The following is a 19,601-nucleotide window of genomic DNA, read 5'->3' as shown; positions in this document are numbered from 1 at the left end:
TTAATGAGTTTGGCTCAGGTATAAAATCCAGCAGATGCAATAACTCATTCAACTCAAAATCATTCAAATCTCTTGAGAAGTTCAAGTTCCAAGTCTTAATACCATTGCAAATAGAAACTACTTCAGATATAGTATACTCTTTACTTCTGGAGATTCTGAAAATATTAGGATAAAGAAATCTTAATGCCAAACTTGAATGACAGAGTTTGAAATAACAATCTCCTTGCACTATAATCCCTGCCCATAAAATTTTGTTAACTGGCCTATTAGGAGAATCAGGGAAGATAGCCATAGAATTGCCATTAAATTTTTGATTAACCACCTTCCTCCATAAAGCATCTTTTTCATTACCATATCTCCGTATCCACTTAGAATGAAGTGCTTTGTTCATAATGCTAAGTTTATTGATACCCAGACCTCCATTATCTTTTGAAGCATTAACTCTTTCCATCCAACCCATCATTTTTCCTTGACTGTTTTAGAGCCTCCCCAAATAAAGTGTCTCATAATCCTCTCCATTTCCTTTTCAACAGATTTTGGTAACTGAAAAAGAGAAAGATAATATATTGGAAGACTAGACAGAACATCGTTAACTAGAATGATTCTACCACCTTTAGAAATATTCTTTCTCTTCCAACCACTTAATTTTCTCTAGAATTTTTGAAGAATGACTTCTCATACAGAAGAATCCTTTGACTTACTGCCCAAAGGAATTCCCAAGTAATTAATAGGGAAACTAACATAAGAACAACCAAATAAATCAGCACATTCTCTTGCATTTTGAGCCTCACCCACAGGCACCACAACGCTTTTCTTAAAATTTACTCTAAGCCCAAAAATGAGCTCAAAAGAAAATAAGATATTTTTCAGATTTGAAGTTTGCTCAGTCTTGTCATCAATGAACACTATAAGATCATCAGCAAACTGAAGGTGATTAATCACAATACCTTTAGGAGCAGGCTTGAAACCAGAAATAAGATCCATAGAAACATCTTTTTTAATCATAAGAGAAAGAATTTCAGCAACCATAATGAACAAAAATGGTGAAATAGGGTCACCTTGTCTGACATCCTTACCATTTCTAAATAAACTTGAAGCTTGACCATTAATTTCCAAAGATAATTTCACAGAAGATAAGCACCAATTGATCTAGTTTCTCCAAACATTTCCAAAACCAAATCTTTGCATTATAACATCTAAACACTTCCAATTTAGGTTATCAAAACCTTTTTCAAGATCCGCTTTAACTGCAATACGTGGAATTTGAGATCTTTCACTTGCATCAATGAGTTCAGCTGCAATTAAAATCCTATCAGTTATTTGTCTCCCATCCACAAAAGCTCCTTGAAAATCAGTGATCAAAGAAGGAAGGATTAACTTAAGCCTATTAGACGAAAGCTTTAAAATAATCTTGTATACACCACCAATAAGTTTTATTGGTCTATATTGGTTCACGCAAACTATTCCATCACATTCAGGTATGAGAATAATGTTGGTGCAGTTTAACCTCCAGTCCAAGAAACCAAAATTCTCAAATTCCTTGATCGCCTTCATTAAATTTTGATAATATCACAAACAGCCTTGAAGAATTCCATAGTGTAACCATCAGGACCTGGAGATTTGTTAGAACCAAAATTCCATATAACAGATTTAACTTCTTCCTCACTAAAAGGATTTTCAAGCATAATACTCTGTTTAACTGATAAGGAAGTCATTTCCAAATCATGAAAGTTGGATCTGTAATGAATATGGTCCTCAAACAACTTTTCATAGTAATTTTTTGCTTCATCATTTATCTGCTCCTTGTCATAAGACAAGTTACACCAATAACAAGAGAATTAATGATATTTGATTGTTGTCTATAAGATGCATTCTTATGAAAGAATTTGGATTTTCTTTCACCATCAGAAATCCATTGCCATTTAGCTCTAGCATGCCATTTCCTGGTTAGATTTAAAGATGAAGATTTGTATTTGAATGTTGAAACTTCTTTGTCAATATAAACTTCAGGTGATAAGATATTCATTTATTCTAAAGAGTCATACACATCAATAAGGTTCTCAAGCCTGTCAACTCCAGCTTGAATGGATCCATAAGTCTCTCTCCCCCATTTCTTAATAATAAATTTGAGACCTTGAAGTTTTTTTGCCAAAACAAAGCTTGGTTTACCCATGAAGTTTTTTCGCGTCCATTTCACCTATCCATAATATTTACTTGTCCATTAAAATCATATTTTATGAATACTTGGGAAATTGACCCATTCTCTCTTCTCAAATTTCTCAACCAGTTCAAGAAAGTTGCGGACTATGGTCTTACCTTCAGTCTTTATGATGCTTTTTGGATGAAACTGAACTTCTTGATGATGCATATATTTTTTTTTGTGACGGGCTGCCATAATCGACCCATCTGCAGTCGATGTTGTAATATCGAGTTCATCGCCAAGAAAACTTTCATTCTCAATCACGAGACTATGATATCGACAGACAGTAAAAGGGTTCGGAAATCCTGCAAGCAAATCGTGAAAATGCGGGGGTACCAAAATACACCACCAACTTTTTCTTAGACAACCTTTATGGACTAAGACGCTACAGACTCTAGCCCACTATCAAAACTTCGGACTGGAATGTAGTTGAGATCGAATCCACCGTAACAGTAATTAAGTTACAGTCGCGCTCCTTACGCCTCTTGAATATCGCAAGAATCTGCACAATTGATTCCCTTCACTGGTTTCCTTTACATCGTAAGAGTTGCTTCAACCTAAGTGAAGACTTTAAACCAATATGCCTCACACAGAAAAGCCTATACGTGATTTTCATTCTGATCCTTAGATCAAGGTGAGATAGAAAATCGTTTGCAGTAGACTAAGTCTAGCAAAGCTCAAAATCTGGTACTTATGACTCCCGAAGAGCAGCCTAGATTATTATTCACCTCACAAGTAGAACCTACTCCGATTTCAATAAAAAATTGTTAATGAGGAATATACTTATGGAATCACAAAGTCTGAGACGAAGAACTTTCCGATTTCTATCAATCTCACCTTATCGGAGTGAGACTCAACAATCAGTAGCAATATCAGGATACACGAACTATCAAGATAAAGATAGTCGGACCTGGCTTCACGAATCCCTAAGCGAAGTCTTTTTAGTCGCTAAACCTAAAAAGGTTTAAAGGAGAGGACGACTCTAGTTTACAACTAGGACACACAAAAAGAGTGTTAGGATTCAAAAATCCTAGTTTCTTTAGGTTCTCCTTTTATAGACTTTCAAGTTCAAAAGTTGCTTTAGATTTAAGCTAAGGTAGCTTTGGGATCAAGGAATATTTTTCCACCGTTAGATAAAAATTAGACTTGAAATAAATACGATAAAATATACACTCGGGTTAGGATGAACCGTAACCGAACCGCGTATAATGATTTGTTCATGAAAGGTTAGCAAAACTACCCAGACGAACTATAAGTTTAACCATTTTCATATAACACTTTTAGATTTTAATCTTGAGGCACAACCATAGGTTTATAATGTGATGAAATATGTCTAGAGGTGTTTTAGAGAGTTATTCAAATGTTGATTATTTATGTGATTTTTAATTGTCGTAGTAGTAAGATTCGAACTCTAAGACTTGTAAAGATTAAATTTAAGGATTTAATAAAAATAATTATATACATAAATAATATAAAAAAGGCGAGAGTTACTGGGACTAGGATTTCACCGAATTCATAACATAAGGTTCAATTATTCATACTCAACAATTATCGCTCAATAGAATAACATCGACTCTGACTTTGCCAAGGTAGATTCTCAAAATATTAGTTATAAATCGTAAGCATGGGACATCAAACATCTAAGAAAGCATGACCCATCAAATAAAATAATAACTAATTAATCAAAATCATAGTTCTATTTAAAATAAGTGCAAAAGTCATAAAAAGAATAAAATAAATTTACCCACGTATGAAATTCAGATTCCTCCATCGACCCAGTGTTTGGTTCAGTTCATCATGTTGGAAACACGCTCAAAATTTAATTTCATTGCTCAAAAGTGTTTACAAAGATGAATATTAATAAAAACAGAGATTTGCAACACCTAAAAGGCACAAATGAACTATACTGAAGCACTGTTGCAGAAAAACTGTTGCAAAGGGAAGAAAAGGTGACAGTCAATAAACGACTGTCTTTGACTGTCAACTGTTCTTTTCCTTCTTCTCTTTCACCTTATGCTGCTGAAACTCACACTGCATCTTTATTCTTACCTCTGCAACGTACCCAAACTCTGGATGATACTTCTCTGTTTCCCAACTACCTTTTTATACTCAATAGCATCCAAATCTCCTCGGTTTAATGCATAATATTTTCTCTTTAACCCATTATTCTCCACTGCCATTATACGAAGATAACTTCCCTTTTTCTTTTATGTTTTTGATTTTCACGTATCCTTTGCAGCTTAGCACACTACAGACATGTCTCGGCAAAGGTGGAACACGCTGTAAACACACAAAATCTTCCCAAAATAATACTCTTCACTAAAACTGAATATCCGATAATATTACATTCCCTGTTTTACGTGAAAATCTTCCTATTAAGTTAATCCAAGTCACATACCTTTCCTGTTTAGAAGAAACAGGGTTAGACTAATCCATAACATGAGAAGAATCCGGCCAAATCTCTTCCAACATCGAACCAGAATATCTGTGCAGTTGAGCTTCCCCTGTTTCAATACAACCCGTGAAAATCTTCTTATTTCTCCAGTTGTACAACACATACAACCCTGTTTAAGTGTAACAGGGTGTTTCCAATCCAGAACAGCTTCCAAATCCGAGTGAAACTTTCCAAATTTATCATTATCAGAGACCGTATCTTCTCACTCTCTGTAATCTTGTCCAGGCTTATCTATCCCAACTGGATCAAATCCATCGATCACAGAAAGCCTGTTCAGTCCAAACAGGTCCATTAAAATCGATTCCATTGATTGAATCTCTTTAAATCACGACCAAAAATTCAACCCTAATTATGGTTCATTGTGAGACGCCCTAAATCCTAAACCTGCTTAGCTAATAGGATTACAAACTAATTGAAGCGTAAAATCTAGATTAACGATCTTAAGAATCTAGACTACATAAGCTAAGCCCAGGAGCAAACCCATAAACTCTAATACAGTAGAAATAAAGATTTCTCATGTGATATGAATATAACCATGTGTTGTTTACAGAGAAAGTATACATATATAAAATATAAATAAACATCTTCAATTCGCTGAAACTTTACACAACGGAAACGAATATCTTCACGGGTGCCTTTTCTTCTGAATACTGAAACTGAAGTGGGAACGAATGAGCACATCATCCCAAAAAGGGGGCTCAACGAAAACATGCAACTCTCAAGTAATCACTAACATGCTTCAAAGTTCTAAAAGAATATAAATCGAAAGAAACAAGAAGAAATTAATCATTCAGTTATTTATGCATCATTAAGCAAGTGTCACTCTAACCTCGCCAAACTCATTGGAGAAGACGACGCGAGAGCAACCCTAATCAATAATAATAGCATCGTCCACACAGATTGCCCAGACAAACCATGATTCAAAATATTACTATCAAGATCAGGAAGTTAGAAAAACAAGTATAATATGCACACGAGTGATTTCCCCATAATAAAGTAGTATATATAATAATGAAACTGGGAAGAAGCCTCCCTACTAGGTAACATTATAACGGGGAAGAAGTCGCTCTACTATGTTAATTATATACTATCGAAACGTGGAAGAAGCCACCCTACTAGGTAATATTAAAACGGGGAAGAAGCCGCCATACTATTTAAATTATTTATATACTATCGAAACGGGGAAGAAGCCGCCCTACTAATATATTGAAACGGGGAAGAAGCCGCCCTACAATGTAATATTAAAACGGGGAAGAAGCCGCCATACTTAACTTAGCAAAGAGCCGTGGGGAATCACAGACACTCCTTGCGGGGAAATCATACAACGCATATTACACGCACATCAAGACACATATAATTACTTAGATAATAAAACACACAATCATTACAAAAGTAATAAAGACTCATCATGTTCGCAATAGAAAGAATGCTCAATGATTAAAAGAAGGTTAAAGAGTTCCCACCTGATTAGATGACAAGCCTCACCTTCCTCGAGATCCGAAGTCTACATGATCATCCGTTGAATCGATCGATGTTAATACATAGTAACTGTTAATCACACAAGCACTCTAAGAGATTAGCCAAAAGGCTCATACAAGGCTCATAACACAATCTCATACAATTCTCTAGTTATAAGAAAAGTGAACTATCTAATGGTTCTAAGTCCAATGATGGTCATATACATTTTCATTATCTATCTTTAACACATCTATAGGTTTACTAATTCTATTTGATTGGTTTTATAGTCCATTGGATATGTCTTATGAATATATACAACTTTTTAGAAGGAACCAAAAGCTAATTCAAAGCATAAGAGGTTGAAATCATCAAAATAGAAAAACTAACTATAAGCCCAGGTCAATTAAACAATCCCATTAACTTAAGGTCTTGTCTATCTGAATCAACTAACAGTCACTAACGGTCAATGTGTTCAACTAACAGTCACTAACGGTCAATGGGATCACTAATGCACAAACAATATGCAACAGAAAAACAGGTCAAGACTACAACCCACAACCTAACTCTATTTCATTAATTCATTTCAACCAGATTAACTTCAATTACATCACTTCAGTCACACATTCAGTATAATCTTTATACATTCTAATTCCAGTTCACATACTGTCATCATCATTTCTATCTTTAATTCCAATACACCCCCCAACTCAACTTCAAATACTCTCAAGACCACAACCCAGTCTTTATATGTTCATAAAAACATTCTTCCAAACCTTCTACCAGTTCAATAACACAACCACAACCTCATTTAAACTACTTGTAGTTCTATTCAGTCTTACCTGTGATACTTCATTCATCTAACACATCACAATTTCTCAAACCAGCAATTGCACCGCCAGTCAACTCAAAGACATCTGAGCTGCAACCAAAATCATCTCCCATGTATTTCAACCTCCAGATAGTCACCACAACTTCTCTGAAGAAGCAGCTACACTTCATATTCACAATTCTAAAACTACCTGCCATAGCATCTCAACAGAATCTTCATAAACCATCATCTTCATCTTCTAATTCTTGTTTGCACCTCAATTGAAACAGTAACTCACTATGCAGCCCCTTCACCACCAGTTCACTCCATGACTGCAAACACCACTTGCAACTTCAACTTCATGTCATCTGTAATTGCATCCCAAAGAACATAATTGTATCTCCTCCAACAGTCACAGCTCAACAACAACAATTAACCCATAATCATCTTATCTGGCTATCCAATAACCAGTTCATCTCCATCTTCAGATCACAGGACCCTAATTCCAAAACACCAACAACAATCCCAATTCATCTTTCTCATCTGCTAATACCAATTCAGACACCCTGATTCACAAGAAACCCTAACTTATGAAGTTGGGGAAGAACAAGGGAAAACCCTAATTCTATATGAAACCAAAATTAAACTCAATATACTCATCTCTACCTTAAATTAAGACCAAACCCACTTTTAATCAATCACTATAAAGCAATTTCATAAAGAAATATCAATCCATTCTAAACAATTTAACATTCAAATTAATGAACCCTAATTTACCTTTTTCTTGTAAATCTGAATCAACTACTTGAATCAACATCACTACCATCATATACTCCTCGATCGTACTCAGCTCTTCTTAATTCTTCGTTCTCAAAACCGAACTCTAAGTATCAATCCTCAGCAGCATCAGTTCATTCTTCTCCCGCAACTAAATCAACTATAACATCACATCATCTTCTTCATGCATCGAGCCAACTAAATTTCTATGAACAAATTGCACAAGAATAACTCAGTTCTTCTTAACAGAGATCGACAGAAAGAAGGATAAGAGGAACAGAGAAGAAGGAGAAGAAGAAAGAGAAAGAAAAGAGAAAATGTTTTTTCTCTCGACACGTTTTGGTGGTGATAAGGCCAAATGAGAAGGATTAAGGAACCTAGGTAGGATAAGGGCACCCTAGCGGTTTTGATGGAAAAAGATCATATCTGAAAATATCTTCTTTGTCCGGTATCCGAATGACACGTTCGAGTAGTCCATTCCACGTAACATTTCGAGACCTATTCAATGATACTAGTTTCATATCTAGATCGTTGTTAGTTTAATTTCTATTAATTAAAACTTACGTTAGCTAATCGAGTCATTAGCAGTTAATTCGTCTCTTGATCATTGCTAGACCAGTCAAATAGCGTTGACGTGCTTGCGAGTCCTTACATTCTCCCCACCTTATATCATTTTCTTCCTCGAAAATCAGACCATCCTTTTGATCTTCAAAACTCCTCACCTTATAAAGAAATACTATCTCTCGACTAAATGCAAGTACTGCTCATACTTACAAACGCGCGAAAATCAGCTTATTTTGAATGAGTTTGAAACAAAATGACATCAAACACAAATCTAGATGGCTTTCTACAGCTAAAATCTATAATTTGTAGCTCTAGGTTCAATAGACTAATTCCTATTTCATAATAGGATTGTCTTTAAGTTCACTATAGTGAATTATATTCTAATAAATAGGGAAGTCTAAGTTCCTCACACTAACTTTCTAGTTCAATGGAGTATTGGTTCTAAATATATGTAATGCTAATCAATAAGTTCCTAACAGAATTCGACATCTATCAAAATTACTAACCTCAGTATTTCTCTAGTGTTGGACTCCACTACGTGTACGTAATTCCAAACAAATTATACACTAACTTCTATGAGAATCTAAACCATAATACAATTGGTTTGACCTACAATTTTTATTTCATAGCATACACACACTACAAGGAATCGAACAATAAAACACAAGAATATTTTAGTTATTGATATCTTTTACTGATTAAGATTTTATCTCACAACCTATCTCAGTTATATACTGAATTATTACACTAAGTGGCACGAGCTATTATCGATTGTTTCACATGTAAGATCTAATAGTGAGCTCTGGTACCAAGTTGAGACGCCCCAAATCCTAAACCTGCTTAGCTAATAGGATTACCAACTAATTAAAGCGTAAAATCTAGATTAACGATCTTAAGAATCTAGACTACATAAGCTAAGCCCAAGAGCAAACCCATACACTCTGATACAATAGAAATGAAGATCTCTCATGTGATATGAATATAACCATGTGTTGGTTACAAAGAATGTATACATATATAAAATATAAATAAACATCTTCAATTCGCTGAAACTTTACGCAACGGAAACGAATATCTTCACGTGTTCCTTTTCTTATGAATACTGAAACTGAAGTGGGAACGAATGAGCACATCATCCCAAAAAAGGGGCTCAACGAAAACATGCAACTCTCAAGTAATCACTAACATGCTTCAAAGTTCAAAAAGAATATAAATCGAAAGAAAAAAGAAGAAATTAATCATTCAGTTATTTATGCATCATTAATCAAGTGTCACTCTAACCTTGCCAAATTCATTGGAGAAGACGACGCGAGAGCAACCCTAATCAATAATAATAACATCGTCCACACAGATTGCCCAGACAAACCATGATTTAATATATTATTATCAAGATCAGGAAGTTAGACAAACAAGTATAATATGCACATGAGTGATTTCCCCATAATAAAGTAGTATATATAATAATGAAACGGGGAAGAAGCCGCCCTACTAGGTAATATTATAACGGGGAAGAAGCCGCCCTACTATGTTAATTATATACTATCGAAACGGGGAAGAAGCCGCCCTACTAGGTAATATTAAAACGGGGAAGAAGCCGCCATACTATTTAAATTAGTTATATACTATCGAAACGGGGAAGAAGCCGCCCTACTAATATATTGAAACGGGGAAGAAGCCTCCCTACTATGTAATATTAAAACGGGGAAGAATCGGACATACTTAACTTAGCAAAGAGCCGTGGGGAATCACAGACACTCCTTGCGGGGAAATCATACAACGCATATTACACGCACATCAAGACACATACAAGCATTTACTTAGATAGTAAAACACATAATCATTATAAAAGTAATAAAGACTCATCATTCTCGCAATAGAAAGAATGCTAAAAGATTACAAGAAGGTTACAGAGTTCCCACCTGATTAGATGACAAGCCTCGCCTTCCTCGAGATCCGAATTCTACATGATCATCCGTTGAATCGATCAATGTTAATACATAGTAACTGTTAATCACACAAGCACTCTAAGAGATTAGCAAAAAGGCTCATACAAGGCTCATAACACAATCTCATACAATTCTCTAGTTATAAGCAAAGTGAACTATCTAATGGTTCTAAGTCCAATTATGGTCATATACATTTTCATTATCTATATTTAACACATCTAAAGGTTTACTAATTCTATTTGATTGGTTTTATAGTACATTGGATATGTCTTATGAATATATACAACTTTACAGAAGGAACCAAAAGCTAAATCAAACCATAAGAGGTTCAAATCATCAAAATAGGAAAATTAACTCTAAGCCCAGGTCCATTAAACAAGCCCATTAACTTAAGGTCTGGTCCATCTAAATTAACTAACAGTCACTAATGGTCAATAGGTTCAACTAACAGTCAACGTCTAATGTCAAGGTCAAGGTCCAACTTGTTCCAGTGAGTCAACTCATGTCAAGCCAGGTAATTAGGCGGGTCAACACAGTTCATCTCAGTCGGATAGACTGAGTCATCTAATAACAGAGTCAGTTAGAGACTGACTGGGATGACTAACATGACAAAACCTATGTACAGGACAAAACCCTTGCTCAGGCCAAGATCACTAATGCACAAACAATATGCAACAGAAAAACAGGCCAAGAATACAACCCCCAACCTAATTCCATTTCATTAATTCATTTCAACCAGATTAACTTCAATTACATCACTTCAGTCACACATTCAGTACAATCTTTATACATTCTAATTCTAGTTCACATACTGTTATCATCATTTCTATCTTTAATTCCAATACACCCCTCAACTCAACTTCAAATACTCTCAAGACCACAACCCAGTCTTTATATGTTCATAAAAACATTCTTCCAAACCTTCTACCAGTTCAATAAGACAACCACAACCTCATTTAAACTACTTGTAGTTCTATTCAATCTTACCTGTGATACTTCATTCATCTAACACAACACAATTTCTCAAACCAGCAATTGCATCGCCAGTTCAGCTCAAAGACATCTGAGCTGCAACCAAAATCATCTCCCATGTATTTCAACCTTCAGCTAGTCACCACAACTTCTCTGAAGCAGCAACTACACTTCATATTCACAATTCCAGAACTATCTGCCATAGCATCTCAACAGAATCTTCATATCATCTTCTAATTCTTCTTTGCACCTCAATTGAAATAGTAACTCACTATGCAGCCCCTTCACCACCAGTTCACTCCATGACTGCAAACACCACTTACAACTTCAACTTCAAGTCATCTGTAATTGCATCCCTAACAACATAATTGTATCTCCTCCAACAGTCACAGCTCAACAACAACAATTAACCCACAATCATCTTATCTGTCTATCCAATAACCAGTTCATCTCCATCTTCAGATCACAGGATCCTAATTCCAAAACACCAACAACAATCCCAATTCACCAATTCATCATTCTCATCTGCTAATACCAATTCAGACACCCTAATTCACAAGAAACCCTAACTTATGAATTTGGGGAAGAACAAGGGAAAACCCCAATTCTATATGAAACTAAAAATATACTCATCTCTACCTTAAGTTAAGACCAAACCCACTTTTAATCAATCACTATAAAGCAATTTCCTAAAGAAACATCAATCCATTCGAAACAATTTAACATTCAAATTAATGAACCCTAATTTACCTTTTTCTTGTAAATCTGAATCAACTACTTGAATCAACATCACTACCATCATATACTCCTCGATCGTACTCAGCTCTTCTTAATTCTTCGTTCTCAAAACCAAACTCTAAATATCAATCCTCAGCAGCATCAGTTCATTCTTCTCCCGCAACTAAATCAACTACAACATCACATCATCTTCTTCATGCATCGATCCAACTAACTTTCTATGAACAACTTGCAAAAGAATGACTCAGTTCTTCTGAACTGAGATCGACAGAAAGAAGGAGAAGAGGAACAGAGAAGAAGGAGAAGAAGAAATGAGAAAGCATTTTTTCTCTCGACACATTTTGGTGGTGATAAGGCCAAATGATAAGGATTAAGGCACCCAGGTAGGACAAGGGCAGCCTAGCGGTTTTGATAGAAAAAGATCATATCTGAAAATATCTTCTTTGTCCGGTATCCGAATGAGACGTTCGAGTAGTCCATTCCGCGTAACATTTCGAGACCTATTCAATGATACTACTTTCGTATTTAGATCGTTGTTAGTTTAATTTCTATTAATTAAAACTTACCTTAGCTAGTCGAGTCATTAGCAGTTAATTCGTCTCTTGATCATTGCTAGACCAGTCAAATAGCGTTGACGTGCTTGCGAGTCCTTACATTCTCCCCACCTTATATCATTTTCGTCCTCGAAATCAGACCATCCTTCTGGTCTTTAAAATTCCCCACCTTATAAAAAAATACTATCTCTCGACTAAATGCAAGTACTACGCATACTTACAAACGCGCAAAAATCAGCTTATTTTGAATGAGTTCGAAACAAAATGACATCAAACACAATTCTATATGGCTTTCTACAGATAAATTCTATAACTTGTAGCTCTAGGTTCAATAGACTAATTCCTATTTCATAATAGGATTGTATTTAAGTTCACTATGGTGAATTATATTCTAACAAATAGTGAAGTCTAAGTTCCTCACACTAACTTTATAGTTCAATGGAGTAATGGTTCTAAATATATGTAATGCTACTCAATAAGTTCCTAGAAGAAATCGACATCTATCACAATTACTAACCTCAGTATTTCTCTAGTGTTGGATTCCACTATATGTACATAATTCTAAACTAATTATTCACTAACTTCTATGAGAATCTAAACCATAATACAATTGGTTTGACCTACAATTTTGCTATCAAATTCCCCCACACTTACATTTTGCTAGTCCTCGAGCAAAACAGAACAAGACCCACTACACAGCTGGTCATATAATAAGAGGAGAGAGACCCGTTACACATCTGGTCATTTTTTATTATTTTTTTTGGACCCGCTACACAGCTGGTCATAACATGCAAGAAGAAAGAAAAAAAGACCCGCTACACAACTGATCATGATTTGCAAGGAAATTACTGAAAAGAAAAGTAAACAGCTATCCATTCCCCCACACTTAAACATTACATTGTCCTCGATGTAATTGAGTCATCCAACGCAAAAATTAAGATGGGAAATTCATGAAATGCAAAAATTAAACGAAAATATATAAAAATAATAAATATACCTACTGGAATGTACAAAAAGGATCCCCATACACTAATAACCTGAAAATTTGGGGTTCAACCCAGATTAGGTAACTTTTGGAAGTCTAGGGGTCTAGAAACAACCTCTAAGTTGGGTGAATTATCTTGTGAGATAGATTCATCTATGGAATTAGTAAAATCATCTACACAATCATCCACATGGCCATCTACAAATTCTGTCTGGAACAGAGAGTCACTACAAGACTGATAATCATCATCATCAAATAATTTTTGGCATTCCAGAATTCTCAATCTTTGTTCCAAACTAAGTGGTGTGTATTTGTAATACTTCTCATATATAATTAGAGGAGATTCTTCACTTACCATTTGTGGAGCAAATACTCCGTACCGTTACCTATGCATATATTCACCAAGCATCATCTCAGATGAGGTTGTCTGATAATTTGAATTTCTACGCTTATATTCTGCCAGTGTCATCTAAGGTGACGCCTCCTCAGAAGAAGTCATCATCCTCAAAAAGTCCCTGAAAAGAAATACAAAAAGAAACACATAAAAAGGAAAAAGAAAATCTAAAATGAAATGAAATTACTGTACAAAATAAAAATAAACCTAAAAACTAATCTAAAAACAAGTCTGCGTCGCCGACGCCAAAAATTGATGTGATTTTTAATTGTTGTAGTAGTAAGATTCGAAGTCAAAGACTTGTAAAGATTAAATTTAAATATTTAATAAAAATAATTATATACAAAAATAATATAAAAAGGTGAGAGTTGCTGGGACTAGGATTCCACCGAATTCATAACATAGGTTCAATTATTCATACTAAACAATTATCGCTCAATAGAATAACATCGACTTTGATTTTGCCAAGGTAGATTCTCAAAATATTAGTTATAAATCGTAAGCATGGGTCATCAAACATTTAAGCAAACATGACCCATCAAATAAAATAATAATTAATTAATCAAAATCATAATCATAATTCTATTTAAAATAAGTGCAAAAGTCATAAAAAGAATAAAATAAATTTACCCATGTATGAAATTCGGATTCCTCCATCGACCCAGTGTTGGGTTTAGTTCATCATGTTGGAAACACGCTCAAAATTTAATTTCATTGCTCAAAAGTGTTTACAAAGATGAATATTAACAAAAACAGAGATTCGCAACACCTAAAAGGTGTCACAAATGAACTATACTGAAGCATTGTTGCAAAGGGAAGAAAAGGTGACAGTCAATAAACAACTGTCTTTGACTGTCAATTGTTGTTCTCCTTCTTCTCTTTCACCTGCTGATGCTGAAACTCACTCTGCAGCTTTGTTCTTAGATCTGCATCGTACCCAAACTCTCGATGATTCTTCTATGTTTCCCAACTACCTTTTTATACTCAATAGCATCCAAATCTCCTTGGTTTAATGCAGCATATTTTCTCTTTAATCTATTATTCTCCACTGCCATTACACGAAGATAACTTCCCTTTTTATTCTCTGTTTATGATTTTCACGTATCCTTTGCAGCTCAGCACACTCCAGACATGTCTCAGCAAAGGTGGGGCACGCTGTAAACACACAAAATCTTCCCAAAATAATAACCTTCACTAAAACAGAATATCCAATAATATTACATTCCCTGTTTTACGTGAAAATCTTCCTATTAAGTCAATCCAAGTCACATACCTTCCCTGTTTAGACAAAACAGGGTTAAACTAATCCATAGCATGGAAAAAATCCGGCCAAATCTCTTCCAACATAGAACCAGAATATCTACAGTTGAGCTTCCCCTGTTTCACTACAACCCGTGAAAATCTTCCTATTTCTCCAGTTGTACAACACATACCAACCCTGTTTAAGTGTAACAACTTCCAAATCTGAGTGAAACTTTCCAAATTTATCATTAGCAGAGACCGTAGCTTCTCACTCTCTGTAATCTTGTCCCGGCTTATCTAGCCTAACTGTATCAAATCCATCGAGCATAGAAAGCCAGCCCAAACATGTCCATTACAATCGATTCCATTGATTGAATCTCTTTAAATCACGACCAAAAATTCAACCCTAATTTTGGTTCGTTGCTACCAAATTTTCCGCCAAATTCTGTTGTTTAAATGTGGAAGAAGAAGGTCGCCCCCTATCCGTCTGTGGAGTGTAAATAGCAGGTGCCCAACTGAGGTGCCCCTTATAAATTAAGGTGCCCCTATCCATCTTGTGGGATGCCTTTAACAACTTTTCGAGCGAATCTTCCAAAAATGTTTATTTCCCAAAAACACCTACAAAGAAGTTTATTAGTGATAAAATGAGTCCCAGCTAACGTAGTTACGGGTGAAAATGTGTTGCACTTACGTGCTTATCAATTATCTCATAGAAATAATTTTGATGCATATGAAAATATTCGACTGGGTAAATTCGTGTACTTACTTCCAGTTCGTGAGTTATTTTTGTCACAGTACATATACCGGGTATTTGTGCCCTTAAGAAAAAAACAATTCAAGAACTTTTGGTATCCATACTCGGTATGTGTACCTTCCTGAGTTCACGAATCAACAGAACTTTTTGGTATCCATATTGGGTATTTGTACCAAAGGTCATCTTCGAGCTACAGCTACGCCGGTATACTGAGTACGTGTTCTACGGCTCCGGGCCTATAACAGTTAAGCCAGTACATGAAATGGGTATTGTATTGTCCAATATCCACATTTACATTAATTTTATATCTCTCTAATAATCGATTTGAAATATTTCCGAATAACATCAATGACACATATCACTGTTCCAGGCTATTTTCAAATGATTAACTTGAATCATGATTTACGTCATAAACAAGAAATTGTTCTAAACCAAATTCATCAAGTTTTGAACAATTTATTTTAATCTTAGTCATTTGTATTTCGAGAATAATTAACAAGATAAACTTGACTCAAAATTTCTACTGTGCATTTTAATATCCACTTAGTCATGCAACTTAGTCTCATAGATATAAATGTGAAAACTTGAGTAATAGGTTGGTTCAGTTTTCAGATACTTTTTACCAATGAAGTTTTCCAAATGTATGCAGTTGATCTTCTCCTTCAAACGGTAAAACGCAGGTGATGTCTGACACTCAACTACATATTTTTAATCCTAATCCGAGACTTGACTAAATGAAAACTATAAATCAAGATATAGTTTTGATAAACTAAATTTGAAAACAAGATTGAGATAACAAATCTTGTGAGTTCGACCGAGCAATGCTCTAACAAAACGTCCTCCCTTTTTCATCATAAAACACAACATAGCTCTTACCGTGCATGAATCCAGACGGCGCGCGGATAATTTTTCCTCCAAATGCTTTCCCAATGCATTGCAATCCCATACAAACAACAAATAGAGGCACAACGGGTCCAAATTCCAGAACAGTTTGCAAAGGTATTCTTGAATCTTGCGGGGTACATGGTCCAGGGGATATGAGTATCCATATAGGATTTTTCTTTTTCAATTCACCCACAGTGAGTTTATCATTTATGTAAACTTCAATGGTACAAACTACCTCTCTTAATTGTCAAAGATTATAGGTGAAACTATCATAATTGTCAATCACAATGATTGAATTTACATCCTTTTTATTCTTATCATTTACTGAGATCCCATGTTCCTCAATTACTGTAGACGCAATCCTTACCAAAACAAGTCTGTTTTAAGTGGATATTGACTTTCCGGTAGATGCAAAGAGTTGTGAGGTAAGAGTAATTTGAGAGTTTGAAAAGTGCGCAGTTGAAATCAAATGATAAGGCTACATCAACACAATAACTAGGTTAAGTTATTATGAGATTTAGATTTTCAATTGTTGAGTATCTTCTCTTTGGAAAATTTAGCTTTCTGACAGATTTCTCAATCCAGAAACTCTTTATCCCTGAGCTTTTTAGTTATTTTCTTAGATTTTAGAAAAGATCTTGATATCCTGAAATCAAGTTGTCCATGTACCCCATTCGATTCGTTGTATTAACCTTTGATTGGGACATTGATGAAAACTTTGGTCTTGTATTTTCGGATGAGCGATGTAAGCCTTTTTATGAATTGTATCTGTAATTCTGTGACATCTTGAAACACAGTTTCTTCTAATGTCCCCATTGTTTACACTGGAAATAGGGTGCAGACATATTCTGATTATAACCCATAGGTTTGGTAAAGTTATCCAACCGTTTCTTGGAGTGCCTTTATGAATTATTAGAGACACATTGGGTTGATATAAAGGTGTATTCACGAGTATTCCTCAGTTTAAAATTTTTTACTTTTAGTTTCCCGATTTCATCATGACAACTATTAACATGATTGATAAGTTTAGACGCACGTTTATTTTCAGAATCATGAGATAGTTCGGATTTTACAAGTCTTTTATTCAACTCTTCCTTGTAACTAAAATAGCCCAGGCGTATTTTTTCAACCAAAGACATTATTTTTACGATATCAGATCCCAAGGATTTAATCTTCTTGTCTTGACAAAGAAGTTTTTGTAAAATACGTACTCGGGGAGAAAAACTCATCTTGTATATCCAATGCTGACAGTTGATCATGATTGTCAATTTCTGCAATGGATGCAACATATTCTGACTTATAGTCTTGATTATTCTCATCAGGAGAATAGTCAAGAATTGCAGTGTATGTATTCCTTTTCCATCAAATATCCTTAGTAGGACAATGTGGAAAGATATGACCAAAGCCTTGACATTTATAGCATTAAGGAATATTATCATTATCGTCGCATGAATATTTCATTTTGGTGGTAGGAGATGATCCTTGACAAATACAATATGACTTCTCTTTTATTGTCTCAATATATTTTAAATTGTTAAGTAACAAGAGATGGTGATTTAATGCATCTTCTTCATCATCATTTATGGCTACTTGATTATTGGAGTTGTCAGGACTTGAAGTCAATGGAATTTGATTGGATTTGAATGTCGTGCTTGTGTCTTATTCCCTATTAGACATAGACTAATGATTAAAATAATTAATTTCCATACAAGTGTGCTTTTTTATTACGAAGAAAGATCATTAGCTTCGATGATAGCATGATTCTTAGACCCGTGTATGGATGGTAATGACCTGAGAATCTTGCACCTAATATACTTTTCAGAAATAGTCTTTCCAAGGGAGAAAGAAGCACTGATTATCTCAGAGAGCTTAATATGAAACTCTTCAAAAGTATCGTTATCATACATACGAAGGTTTTCCCAATCATAAATGAGGGTTTGAAGTCTAGCTTCCTTTTTTGAAGTGTCATCTTCGAATACAGTCTGAAGATTATTCCAAGCTTCTTAGGAAGTTTGACATGTATACACATGATACTGAACATCTCTGCTTATAACATGAACTATAGCATTCAAGCCATCTGAATTCTTCTTTGCAAGAGCATTTTCTTCACTTGGGTATGCGACTAACCGTTTAAACTCAGTTTCTGAATTTTCTACTTTCGGACGATCATACCCATCAATGACTAATAACCAAGTATTAAAGTCGCATGATAGAAGTAAAGATCTCATAGCAGATTTCCTCCACAGATAGTTTGAACCATCATATCTTGCCGATACGTTAACTGAACTCGAACTCATCCTATTATAGGTTGGATCGCACCAAACACAGATTGTTAGATCTTTTCGTGTTTGCCTGTCTAATACCAATTCAAATGACGAAGTTACCAAGTACACCACAATCTTTTCGATGTCAACCTATAAGTCTGATACCTTGCATGATCTAATATAGAGAAGAACTGTTAAGAAGGTAGCAACCACAAGGTATGCACTTTGTATGTAATATAAGGATGAACTTTAAACTATAGGGATGAACCCAAGTGTTTTGGATTAACGTATAGTGTATTTACTTTAATTATAACTAAAACAATAATTATAATTGTGGAAAGTAAAAGTAAAGACACAACAAGATTTTGTTAACGAAGAAACTGCAGATGCAAAAAACCCGTGGGACCTAGTCCAGTTTTGAATACTCTCAGAATTAATCTGTTATACAAAGACCACTATCAACTTCGTATAGTTGAGACTAAGTAAATTATATCTAATTACCTAGTTTCCTCAGTATCCTGCGCCTACAACCAATCTGGCCAACGAACGTGAATCTTAAGATAAAGTACACTAAAAGAGAGGGGGTACAACAACCACACCCAATA

At 34.9% G+C, this 19,601-nt stretch overlaps 1 protein-coding gene and 1 long non-coding RNA gene across 2 annotated transcripts; both read right to left on the bottom strand.

Moving 5' to 3' along the window:
• Positions 1–675: 675 nt before the first annotated feature.
• LOC113338491 lies at positions 676–1,554 on the bottom strand. Its single transcript, XM_026583902.1, has 2 exons — positions 1,227–1,554; positions 676–1,097 (listed from the first exon to the last, which is right to left on the bottom strand). Exons 1-2 carry the CDS (start codon positions 1,552–1,554, stop codon positions 676–678), a joined length of 750 nt encoding a protein of 249 aa, XP_026439687.1.
• A 3,743-nt stretch (positions 1,555–5,297) lies between these two features.
• On the bottom strand, positions 5,298–8,069 carry LOC113338321. The gene is made up of 2 exons (XR_003354724.1): positions 7,699–8,069; positions 5,298–6,203 (listed from the first exon to the last, which is right to left on the bottom strand). It is a non-coding gene; the product is annotated as an uncharacterized LOC113338321 (long non-coding RNA).
• Positions 8,070–19,601: the final 11,532 nt, after the last annotated feature.

Source organism: Papaver somniferum, unplaced genomic scaffold (assembly GCF_003573695.1).
Source record: "Papaver somniferum cultivar HN1 unplaced genomic scaffold, ASM357369v1 unplaced-scaffold_19, whole genome shotgun sequence".
Lineage (NCBI taxonomy): Eukaryota > Viridiplantae > Streptophyta > Magnoliopsida > Ranunculales > Papaveraceae > Papaver > Papaver somniferum.
Note: the sequence above shows the minus strand (reverse complement) of the source record. Positions and strands in the feature narration are given on the sequence as shown.

Excerpts from the sequence above, each read along its gene's own strand:
- LOC113338491 (XM_026583902.1), bottom strand. The coding sequence starts at position 1,554 with ATGAAGGCGATCAAGGAATTTGAGAATTTTGGTTTCTTGGACTGGAGG. Across the intron at positions 1,098-1,226 it reads TAAAGCGGATCTTGAAAAAG|CTTCAAGTTTATTTAGAAAT; the intron begins GTTTTGATAACC and ends TTAATGGTCAAG.